At 41.8% G+C, this 11,687-nt stretch overlaps 1 protein-coding gene across 2 annotated transcripts; it reads right to left on the bottom strand.

The window, feature by feature from the left end:
• Positions 1 to 690: 690 nt before the first annotated feature.
• Positions 691 to 8,604, bottom strand: SELE (selectin E). 2 transcript variants are annotated; one of them, XM_065744056.1, is made up of 13 exons: positions 8,098 to 8,604; positions 7,271 to 7,657; positions 6,413 to 6,520; positions 6,099 to 6,284; positions 5,468 to 5,653; positions 5,181 to 5,360; positions 4,390 to 4,575; positions 4,103 to 4,282; positions 3,521 to 3,706; positions 2,719 to 2,826; positions 2,247 to 2,268; positions 2,083 to 2,137; positions 691 to 1,724 (listed from the first exon to the last, which is right to left on the bottom strand). In XM_065744056.1, the coding sequence occupies exons 1-12, from the start codon at positions 8,132 to 8,134 to the stop codon at positions 2,098 to 2,100; spliced, it is 1,806 nt and encodes a 601-aa protein (XP_065600128.1). In that variant the 5' UTR covers positions 8,135 to 8,604; the 3' UTR covers positions 691 to 1,724; positions 2,083 to 2,097. The 2 variants fall into 2 exon arrangements, with proteins under 2 accessions (XP_065600128.1, XP_065600118.1); XM_065744046.1 differs by having other exon boundaries at positions 7,271 to 8,604.
• Positions 8,605 to 11,687: the final 3,083 nt, after the last annotated feature.

Raw genomic sequence — 11,687 nt, 5'->3', positions numbered from 1 at the left:
CTGGAGCAAACCACATCAGGGGCTGGCTCCTGGCAGCTGCCACAGTGAAGCTTCCTTGGATGTGTCAAGGGCTGAGGAAGGGCAGCCACAGCAGCGCCTGGCCATCCCTGGCCCCTGGCAATCACCACCCCAGGGCAGCCTTTGTTACAGCCCAAGACAGGGTGGGAGTGGAGGTCCCTGGAAAGCAGTCACCACAGATCCCAGAGCAGCGCTTTCGCCCGCTAGTTCATGCTCTCCCCAGCCCTTCACTAACTTCCCAGCAAAAAAGGACACAAAAGACTTGTATGAGCTAAGTGGTTTGTGCTGTTAATTGCACACCAAGGTCACCCACTTGCTTTTCCTTCAGCTCTCCTTTGCCTCCTGAGCACGCATCTCTCAAAGCTCAGTGCTGGTCCAAGCACTCGCTTTATGGGATGCATTGCTGAGCCTTCCTTCTTCCTTTCAGGACCAGAAACGCCGGTTTTGAGTCCAGCTATGGCTGCGCTGGCTCCCAGGTAATCAGTGCCATCTGCCGGCTGCTCTTCCCTTGACGACTACAAAACGTGAACAGCTAAATAAAGAGCGCAAGCTCCCAGCCTTACGATTTATCTATCTTTCCCCACACCCTGACTTTCCGCTGTTGAAGGCATAACCACAGGGCACATCTAAAAGATGGACAATTTCAGAAAGGGAGCATTATGTTGAAAACATTTTATTAAATACAAATAGGATAGCACACATCAGAATCTAAGTTAAGCAGAGACGTTTAATTCATAACTTAAGACTCTCATTTGAAGTCCTTTAACAGCTTAATAAGTCATACTTACAACACACATAAAAATCTGAGGCTGCTATTTGATTTGTAAATTATGTTTGTAAGATTACATGCCTGCATATTTCTGACTTATTTTAACACAGCCTGGGCCCAAATCAGGGACCACGAAGCTACTCAGGAGCAGGTGTTTTAAATATATTTGCCATTAACAGCACAGAAATATCCACAGTAAAACTTATACAACAAATTAAATATTTATGTTCACACATATGCATTACAGTGCACAATCCCATGGGGATGAGAACTTCCAATCTACTTGCTGCATTCAGAAACCAGAGTACCTAGGACAAGCACTACCATTCCCAGTGCCATCGACAAAAAATCAAGTCCAAAGGCTTTCTGAAACGTGCAGCAGAAACCCAGATAATTGCCTGTATCATTTCAGGCATATTTATGTCTGGGAACATCTTAAAATAAAATGACTTCAACAGAGCCAGGTCAATGGCTCCAAAGCAATTCAGAGAATGTTTTTAACCCCAATTATTTTGTTTCCACAAGTGTAACCCATATGTCTCCAGAGGAGACATCTCCAGCAGTGTAATAAGTGATGTGAAATAATGCATGTCTTCACCTCACCTAGGTACCTCACCTAGTAGACCAGAGGAGAAACCAGCCTCCTCCTTAGGCAGCAGCTTACTATTTGCTCACCATCTGGACAAGACATGGCAAGCTCCCAGTTATGATAACTACATGACTGAACGTAGACAGTGTTTTGCCAGAAGGCCAGAGTTTTGCTCTCTGCTTGTTTGTCTTCTATGGAAATACCAGACAGCTTGAGTTCAAAATCTGAGCAATACACAAGGTGAATCATCTTGTCAGCAAGAGGTAAAAACATCTGGTCAGCTGCTGATCTGCATGCAGTTTCATTTCCTGAAAATCTCTGAGACGTAAGTAAAGATGGCTTCAATTCCTGCAGAGAGAAGAACATTCCTCTATAAATTGGAAAAACTGGCACAGATTTGTACTTGCTCTCACGTCAGAGGAATTTTATATGCAGCAGAAAGCAAAAATATACCAAAGTGTTCCTAATATTATATACAGCTAGACAGACAGCATAGCACAATAATCCTTTAGGAGCTGAATAACCATTTCTAAATCAATAAATCTATCAGTTTCCTTAGGAATTTGGGTGCAATGGCAAAATGCAGGTTAGGTACCACAAAAGGGTATATTGCTATTTTTGCAAGTGTGTAGCAATTAGTAGGCTCTGATTACTTCTGTGATTAGAAGGAAGAGAATTTGGGAATGCAGCTATCTCGTGTGCTTACCTGAAACACCTGGAGTTAGACATTCTGGCTTTCAGTAGTGAGGTGCTGACAGCTGCTATAAAAACAGAAAAGAAAAGTACTTCAGTGACAACTGTTCTATACCTAGTGGATTTTAGCAAAGTGGTTGCAGTGCTTTTCATGCTGCTTTTTGAGATGCAACTTACCTGGCAGGAGTGAATTTCTTTACTGCAAGAAGAAAAAGAAAAAATATTAGCATTTCAAGATGAAAGCCCTCACCTCCAAACTTTTTTTCCTATTAAAAACTCTTATCTGAACATGTGATAAAAAGCCATTCATCTAGAAACAGAAATCTCACAGCTAGTTATTACTGTATTGTCATTAGCCCCAGCTCAAACTCCCATTCACTTTCCCTGGCAGTAATTTCTGATGAATAACCACTGGCTTTTTCACCTCTCATTCTTGCTTTCTTAATTATTTTTTAACTCTTTCAGATTTTTTAAATGCTCATCCTAAAACCAAACTTGCCACACAAGCAGGCTTCCTGAAATTAATTCTGGAATTTGTTGACGTGAGCATCTTCACTTTTTCAAAAAGCAAAGGTTTGGGGTCTGAAGGTTTTTCCTCCCCACTACAAACTAGGTAAATAAAATTAATGGAAACAGTCCAATTGCTCACCTTTGCTTCGTAACCGTTTTGCAAGCCAAAAGAGGAAGGATGCTGTGGCAAGCAGAGAGGTACTGGTGGCTGCTATGCCCACAGTGACATAGCCAACTTGTTGAGAAGCTGAAAGAAGAAAAAAAGTTACAGTGAGATCAAGAGGTATGTGGTTTTCACCTCTTTGAAAGTCCAACTGAAATAAATGAAATTATTCTAGGATCTGAATTCTGCCCAAACAGAGTGGGGTTGAGCTCTTGGCAAAGGCACATCAGCTGGGCCAAGCAAGTTCCTACTGAGGACAGGGAAAGAGTTCTTACTGCCTTGGATGGAAAGGGAGACTTTTGCCCTGTAAAATTACAGCCTTTCACAGAAAAGCTCTGTGAGGTTTTCAGCTGAGGAGCTCACTTAAAAAGCTATCACATCAGATTTACAAATCTACAAACATTTCTCACTGAGAAGCAGACTGATAAATGCACATTTTTTTTATAATGTTATACATCTATAGAAAAGCTCTTTATTAACATGGAAACAGCTCATCATGAGAAACATATTTTAGTCGAGAACACAAAAAAAAATGCCTAAAGTCAGGTTGAGGCTTCTAGTTTTGATAAGAAATCGAGGTTTCCTATGAAGAGCTGTCAGGAATGCTCCCCCTTATTTTTAAGGATCATATTCAAAGATTTCATTAGGTTTCCTCCCTTGTGGGCTGCACTACAAGTTCTAACTCACTGCTTGCTGTTATTTCCTCCACCCTTCCATGCCTCCTACTTTGGCCAGGAACCTACTGACATCTTTTTCCAGCTAGTCACAGATAGAATACCTTCACATGTGGGCAGACTGGCACTCCAGTTTCCCGAATGACTGCACTCAAGAAGGTGAGATCCATTGAGATTCCACCCTTCCAGGCAGCTGAAGTGGCAGGCTGTGTTATATGTGAAGTTCCCAGCACCATGTATGCAATCCATAGAGCCTTTCTCAGGAGACTTCAGCGGTTCACACTGTACAACTGAAATACAGAAAAACAAATGGTTGAGTCATACAGGCCTGTCTTGTGTTTGACCCTACTACTTGCACCAGTAAATGCACACTGTATTTTTGGAATAATTTGAATTTGGGATGAGAGGAGTTCAGAAAGCTACGAGCAGGTATTCTGAAAGCAGGGCAGGTCACAGCTGAAAGCATAAGGGATAGTACAGATATTAGCTTGGAGTGGGTCAGAACAATATACTCCTCTTTTAGCTAACAAGATGATGCGAATAGCTAACCTCTATGAGGCCATGATATTACCTTGCACAACTAATCAGTGCTGGATATTGACTGAATTGAACCTGGACTCTCAGGGATAGGATTTCAGAGTATTGCTCAGTACCAAGAAAACACTTTCCAACCCACTAAATCTCACCTTTGCATTTGGGAAATGCCTCTGACCACCGTCCCTGGGCCATGCACTTAATGCTGGAGGGGCCCTCCAGAACATAGCCTTCCTGGCAATGGAAATCACAGCTTGAGCCATAGGTGAGATCCACAGAAGTACAGCTCACAGAACCTTCTTCTGGCCAGGTTACAGCCTCACACCTCACAGCTGCAACACATAGATCACAACAGCTGTCAGCACAGAGGCCTCAGGAGTTCAACATGCCAATGCTGATAGTCCCAAGAGCTCATGTGGACATGGAAAAAAAAAGGTACCTGCACAGGATGGCTGCTGCTTGTCCCAGGCCCCAGAAGATCCACACTGCAGTGTGGATGGTCCTGTCAAAGCAAATCCTTCCTCACAGGTGAACTCACAGGTGGTACCCCAGCTAAGCTCCACAGAGGGATGGAAGCAGTTCAGAGAGCCATGAGTAGGTGTTTCTAAGGCAGGGCAGGTCACAGCTGAAAGCATAAGAGACAGCACTGACATCAGCTTGGAACAGGTCAGAATAAATCACAGAATTATAGGGTTTGGAAGGGACCTCTAGAGATCATCTAGTCCACCTCCTCTTTCAGCTGACAAGAGGATGTGTCCTGCCTGGAGTTCTCCCCTATGGAGCCATAGTACAGCTCTTCACACCTAGCAATATCTCAGGAAATAGGAATTACAGCATGTTGTACTGTGGAGCCAGAACTCTTAAGAATGTACTGTAAGCATACAAGCTGTTCCCAATGCTGGCTCCAGATTATGAGGTTCATTTTTGGGGTGTAAACTCCCATTTGAAGATAAAGAGTTCCTGCCAGAACACTCCACTTCAAACGTCTGTTATGACTTATTCTGGGAGTACAGCTTCCAAGTATAGTTTCTCAACTTGCATTGCTATTTCTATTTCCATTTTAATACAACAGGATATGTGATTCTAGTCTTGAAACCTCTTTAAGAGAAATACTATAAACATACAGTAGATGATTGTTATTATTTGACAATACTTGAATAATTAAGTCTCTTCAGACTATTTGAGCTAGCCTTAAGTTTAACAGTTGGTTTGTAACCCACTAAATCTCACCTTTGCATTTGGGAAATGCCTCTGACCACCGTCCCTGGGCCATGCACTTAATGCTGGAGGGGCCTTCCAGAACATAGCCTTCCTGGCAATGGAAATCACAGCTTGAGCCATAGGTGAGATCCACAGAAGTACAGCTTACAGAACCTTCTTCTGGCCAGGTTACAGCCTCACACCTCACAGCTGCAACACATAGATCACAACAGCTGTCAGCACAGAGGCCTCAGGAGTTCAACATGCCAATGCTGATAGTCCCAAGAGCTCATGTGGACATGGAAAAAAAAAGGTACCTGCACAGGATGGCTGCTGCTTGTCCCAGGCCCCAGAAGATCCACACTGCAGTGTGGATGGTCCTGTCAAAGCAAATCCTTCCTCACAGGTGAACTCACAGGTGGTACCCCAGCTAAGCTCCACAGAGGGATGGAAGCAGTTCAGAGAGCCATGAGTAGGTGTTTCTAAGGCAGGGCAGGTCACAGCTAAAAGCATAAGAAACAGCACTGACATCAGCTTGGGATAAACTTTCAAAAAGCATTTTTTCTTTCCTGAAGCTTAGTAATATATCTAATGCATAGAAACATCTTTAGAAACAAGAACTACTATCCTGATATTTCAGAAAGCAGGGAGGATTTGGAAGATCTCAGAATGGAAGGCTGACTGTTTTAAGGTAAGACTGTAAATTCATCTGCAGCTCACAGCAGCAGCTAATTGCTAGCAAACATTTTCCCAGTTTGACTCCTGCAGTGATGTCTGATGCTTTTACTGGTTTCTAACAATGACTTATTGTATGACAACCTCAAAAAAAAAAAAAAAGAATAAGTGATGGAGTTAGGAGTAATTAGCCTTTTGTATCCATTAATAGAGCTTTGTAGACTGCAGTGTTGCTATGTATAATGCAGAAATCTCATCTGCTGACAGGCTCACCTTTGCAGGATGGAAGTGGGCCAGACCAGACTCCAGAAGATGTACAGTGTACTGACTCCAATCCATTCAGCTCATAGCCTTCTTCACACCGAGCAGTGCATGACGAGTTGTAGCTGAAGTCCCCCAATGGATGGTTGCACTCAAGGCTTCCGTGATCAGGTTTCTCTAGTGAATCACAAGTTTTAACTTCAAAGGAACACAAGAAGGTACACAGTCAGTCTCTGTGGTTAAGCAGGCAAATCAAGCCAGACAAGCAGAGAACTAAGCTAGCATGACCATCTCCCTCGTTGGAAAGAAGGACGTATTAATCTTACCAAATTCACAATCAGGCCCATAGAATCCAGGGTTACAACGGCAGGTGTGATTGTTAATAGTCTCTAAGCATTCTCCATGGCCACTGCAGAGAGATGGGTTGCAAGAAGCTGTACAAAAAAAAAAAAGTCCATCAAATAAAGGAATCAGCAATGGCCACTAAACCTGGTTGGGGCTTCTTTTGTCTTTCTGTCACTACAGAAACAGTTTGCAAAGCAAAAGAATCACAGGAAATTTTGGTGTGTTAGTCAACTCTGTGATTTTACAGAAGCGTTTGAGAAACCAATGCCTTTGACAGACTAGCTCACAATGAACTCCATGATCACTTGTTCTCAGGTAGGTATTAGTAATATTTAAAATGCAAAAGGAACAATATATGTGAGGTGGGTAGAAAACTTCAGCAGAGGCATTCTTACTTAGGTCAGCTGCAAATTGGCAGATATTTGACTTGGATTATGTTGTTTTTTGTTTGGTTGGGTTTTTTTTACCTAGCCTTAGTAATCTCTATGTAGAGTATATAACCCAGTGCTCTATAGTCAGCAGAGAGACAGATGCCTCCAAAAGGGCAATTCTTATCTAGCTCAGACACTTCAGAGTGGGATGAAAGCCATCCTCTGACAGAACCTGCTTCTCTCCACTGATTATAGAGACGTGATGACTTGTTTAGAAAAGACATAATACTCCAGGGGATGAAATGTAAGTGAGATCAATCCAGCTCTTAGAACAAGAGCAATCTCAGCCCTCTTAAGTGTAGGACATTTACAGGGTCAGGTAGTCAGCACGTAAAACTAGGTTAAGCAACCCATCCCACTATCTCATCTCCACAGGGACTCACTGAAATGGACTTTATGATACTATACCTGTATAGCACAAGGCAACCTTCTTTTTCTCACACTGCTCATCATTCCATTTGCCGTCATCCTTCCCTCTTTTGATGTAGATTTCAACACAGTCCTCGTTGTTCCCTTTGCCATTTGGCTCACCTGAAGCCCAGTTTTCTGCTTCATCTGTCAGCTCTTTGTTTGTTCCTACCCAGGTCCACGTACCATTAATTTTTCTGATTCCAATCCAGTAGTAACCCGGATTGAAGGGTAAGAACTTATTAAGATAGTTGATTTCATCCTTATTTTGAATAGCAACCATATTAGTATAGCTCTTTTTGCACCATAACTCTGCCTCTTTGTAGGTCATGTTTGTGTCTGAATAATGGTATGTCCAACAATTCACCACCTCTAGTATTGTAAGCCCTGGAATAAAAAGATGGCAAAAAGTTGGTACTGGACATTTCCCCCCTTCTTTCTCAAGAAAAGGAAACATAAAACTTTATAAACATTGTACATTTGTCAATATCTGAAACTGCATAAAATTTAGTGGCAATTATTTTACAAGTAATTAACTAGCAGCAAGCTTCAAAACAGGCAAGTCACCATCAAGTACAGCAACTTCAGCCTGTCAACCTATGCCCATTCATACAACGATCTGCAGAATTCATATCAAATAATAGGAACCAATTACACTTTAGTCAGGCAATCAGGGTAAAGCATCATTGCAGCTACAGTTTTTTCTATGCGAAACTAACCTCAATTCAGTTAGGTCAGATTCAAAAAATACCTCTAATTCCAAACTCAGAACTAAGCACACTAACCTTACTGCTCAAATAGTTTTCTGCAGACACAGACACACTTACCGTAAGCAAGAAGAGATAGGAACCACAGGCAAGTCATGTCTGTGAGAGTTCTCTCTTTGTCTTTTAAGTGGATGGCTATGAAAGATCAAAGGAACACATTTGTATAGAAGATACACTGCTTTTATTTTTTTTTTTACTATCCAATATAAAATACTGCCTGTGCAATCTTTTCTGCATACTTTTAAACAGTCATTCTAAAGAATTAAGTAAGATTCTTGCAAGGTTAATCACTAAAACAGAACTTAATGTCAAGATAGCTTTTAAATTTAAATAGCTCTTAAAACAAACAAACAAAAAAAACCAAACAAATAAAAAAATCTCTAGCACAGAATTCTCTGTCCAGTTTTCCTCTAGCTGAGCCATAGAATATAATAAAGCACCCCACTGATACTCACAGGCTGTAGTTGTATTGGTCAGGTGCTATAGAAGTCCTCTGTAATATTTCTCAACGTCTTCTTTCTGTTGCTAAGCTGCTGACCACGGACTTGAAGATTAAGCTCAGCTCAAAGCTCCTGGACTGTGCCTCCTTGCCTTTACCACAGCCTTTTATTTTCTCAGCCAGCCTGTTGTTCATAGTACGGGAAATTCCACGTACAAAAAATTTCTTGGAAAACCCCAGGATCACATCCTCACACGTGAAGCTTGATGCTTCCCCTCGCCAATCAACCCTCCCATGCTGTGCTGCCAAGCTGCCAAGCAGTGGATTACAGCTTTACTGACGGAAGCACACAATTCCAGGATATCAGAAAGGAGCGAGAAAGTTAAAGAGTTTGTTGTATAAATAGATTCCAACTTTTCTCCCAGGAGAGTGTTTTGCACCAAGCTGCTACCAGTTCTTTTGGCATCTCAGTAAGAAAGGCACTGACAATTAAAAGCTGGTTAGCTAGTTCATTGAGTAAAAGAATGATATTGCAGCATTGGTCAATCTCTTCCTTGTGGGACACAGCGCATTGTACAGAATGTGGACTTAGCTCTGACCTTGGACAATACGTTCTGATATTCTCATCTCAATAGTTACAATTCCTAACCAGGTGCATATAATATTTCAGATGGACAAGACAATATATACTAGTCATAGACTGAATACATGTACATTGATTGTGTATACACTGATTAATTACACTACTGCATAGTGCAGTTGCATGGTGTCAGTGGTATGAAGGCACACACCTGAGTAGTCATGGACACTGTACTATAGCAGGTTGGTAAGGGGTTACAGGCTATTCAGAGTGCTCCTATGTATCTGAGAAGGCAGCAAGCATGAGGATCACCACATCCTCATATGTGCTAGCCTTCCAGCTGCACCGCTCCACCATCCTCCTGCACACCTTCACATGTATGCCACTTAAGTGATGAGTGACTTGCCACGCTATGTACAACAGTTATGTTGAATATTCTTACCTATGTATCCTTCTGGATGCATAGCATGTACTGCTGAGGGCTGTATGTAGGTGAGCATGCTAGGTTCTCCACCCTGTGCAAAGGCATGATACTTAAGATGTGTTGCAGGGTACACACTGCCCAGCAGTACCAACCCTGGTCAATTGGAAGTGGCATTATTCCCCTGTGCCCTGACTACCCTTTGTTCCACAGCCACTTAGACAGTGACCATGAAGACTCCAGTATGTAATTCAGTTTCTAAACAGGTATTCCAGGCACAAAGATTCACCATTACAAGTAAGGTTTAGTGAGGCTCAGTGATGAAAGGTCTCAACAAGTGTTGTCAGCAACAGGAGGACAGAGGGCATCATCTCCCTTTCACACCTGTAAAACAGTTATAGTTTGTACAGTACATGATGGAATACATATTTTGGAGGCTCAGCCAGTTCTTCCAGACTAAAATCAGTGGCTCTTGGATCCCAAGCTGAGATCTCACTTGATGTCAATTCCCTGATAAGTACAGTGTGGGAGATTCAGGTTGGCTATTGGGAACAGGTTCTTTACCCAAAGTGTGGTCAGGCATGGGAACAAGCTCCCCAGGGAAGGGGGCTTGGCACTGGACTTGCAGGAGCTGAAGTGTCTGCACAATGCTCCCAGTCACGTGGTCTGATATTTGGGTGGTTCTGCATGGAGTTGGACTCAGTTACCCTTATGAATCACTTCCAAATCAGTATATTTTATGATTCTAAGTAGATATTATTTCATTAATTCAACATGCTCATCATCAGTACCATCCTGGCACATGCTGTATTACACTTCATGATGCATCCCATCAGCAATTGATAAGCAGTATGAGTTTGAACATGGACTTTTTTATTCAGGATCACAGCTATGTGGCTTCACACTGTAAATCAGTTTCTCAGCATGTCTGAGTGAAGGAGAACTTTCATTTTGTCTTTCCTTTCTACTAACCCATTCCCTCAAGGATGGTGAAGAATATGACAGATCCAATGCACATCAGTCTTGACAGCACGCTGCCACACCATGTGATGCAGATAATGGGATCCATTATCTGTTTGGATGCATGTAGGATATCTATAGGGTATCTTCTAGGGTAGACACATGTAGGGTATACTCATAGTAGATATAAAGAATATACTTGCTTCAGCAGATCTTTTCCTCAAAACTGGGACAAGGCACAGTACATTCTCTTTGAATTCAGCATAACAAGTGCCTAAGAATGGAAACGTATCAACCTATTTCTAAGCGAGTTACTGTGTTAAGATATTCCTTTCAATACCAGCTGACAGCTTGACAGCTTAAGCTATCAGCATTCTATTCCACCTGGAGTTGCTGCTGATAAATATTACAGCAGAACAGGTAGATTGGGTAAAGGCACAAAGCAGTTTCAAGGACTACCTTTTGCTTTAGTCAAAAAAGTAAAACATTGATGAGAACTCATAGCTTGATAAATCTCTGTCTATTAAGGGAAGCTATCAAAGGAAAGAGAATACAGTAAGTAGTACACAGTAAGCTGTTACTATCAAAATCAACTTTCCTAGAAACTGCAGTTAAATTTTTGAAAGCTTGTCAAAATCAGTTAAGAATGAGAATTAAAAGCATACACTGAATATTTGCAAGGAGAGGTGTACTTTCTTGCAGGTGTGATCTAGCAAAGCTAGAATAACAGACAAGCCATCAAGAAACTCTGGAAAGTTGAGATTAACTCCTGACTTTTCTACAGATATATACTGGGACCTCAGGCCTGGGCTAGCCTCACTTGTTACAGCCAGACTTAGAGTTAGCAAGCATCAGGACAGGACTGATTTCTTTAGCCTCAGCTGCTCAACTGAAAATAGGGAATGAAAGTATTTCCTGTCTGCCAGCCTGTCTGTCAGTGCCTGCCTCCTAACAGACTGGGACTTATAAGGTAGGCAGAGCAGGCCAAAATTTAATGGGCTTTGTTAAGTGTTGAACTAACACAAATGATGTTTTGATAGGGCAGTCATTTTCTCTTCTTAAAATATTGATCAGCTATAATAATTGTAAGCACAGAGGAATTATAATTCCAAAACAGTTTATATCCTCTCCAGATCCAGGAGGAGAAAAATCCTTCATGCATTCCTGGAGATTCACTTCTTCAAATTGTGTTATGAGCATCCTACTGGTAAAAGCTCATTCTTCTCTCAGCAGAAGCTCTGAAGTTGAGT

This window comes from Cyrtonyx montezumae, unplaced genomic scaffold (genome assembly GCF_038088225.1).
Source record: "Cyrtonyx montezumae isolate F1298 unplaced genomic scaffold, pur_monq_1.0 scaffold_1, whole genome shotgun sequence".
NCBI classification, from domain to species: domain Eukaryota; kingdom Metazoa; phylum Chordata; class Aves; order Galliformes; family Odontophoridae; genus Cyrtonyx; species Cyrtonyx montezumae.
Note: the sequence above shows the minus strand (reverse complement) of the source record. Positions and strands in the feature narration are given on the sequence as shown.

Bases quoted from the DNA above. Each gene is read 5' to 3' on its own strand.
- SELE (XM_065744046.1), bottom strand. From the start codon at position 7,727: ATGTTTCCTTTTCTTGAGAAAGAAGGGGGGAAATGTCCAGTACCAACT. The intron at 5,654-6,098 runs GTGAGCCTGTCA...TTATGCTTTTAG, and splicing joins CCCACTTCCATCCTGCAAAG to CTGTGACCTGCCCTGCCTTA. The intron at 5,361-5,467 runs GTACCTTTTTTT...TATGTGTTGCAG, and splicing joins GCAGCAGCCATCCTGTGCAG to CTGTGAGGTGTGAGGCTGTA.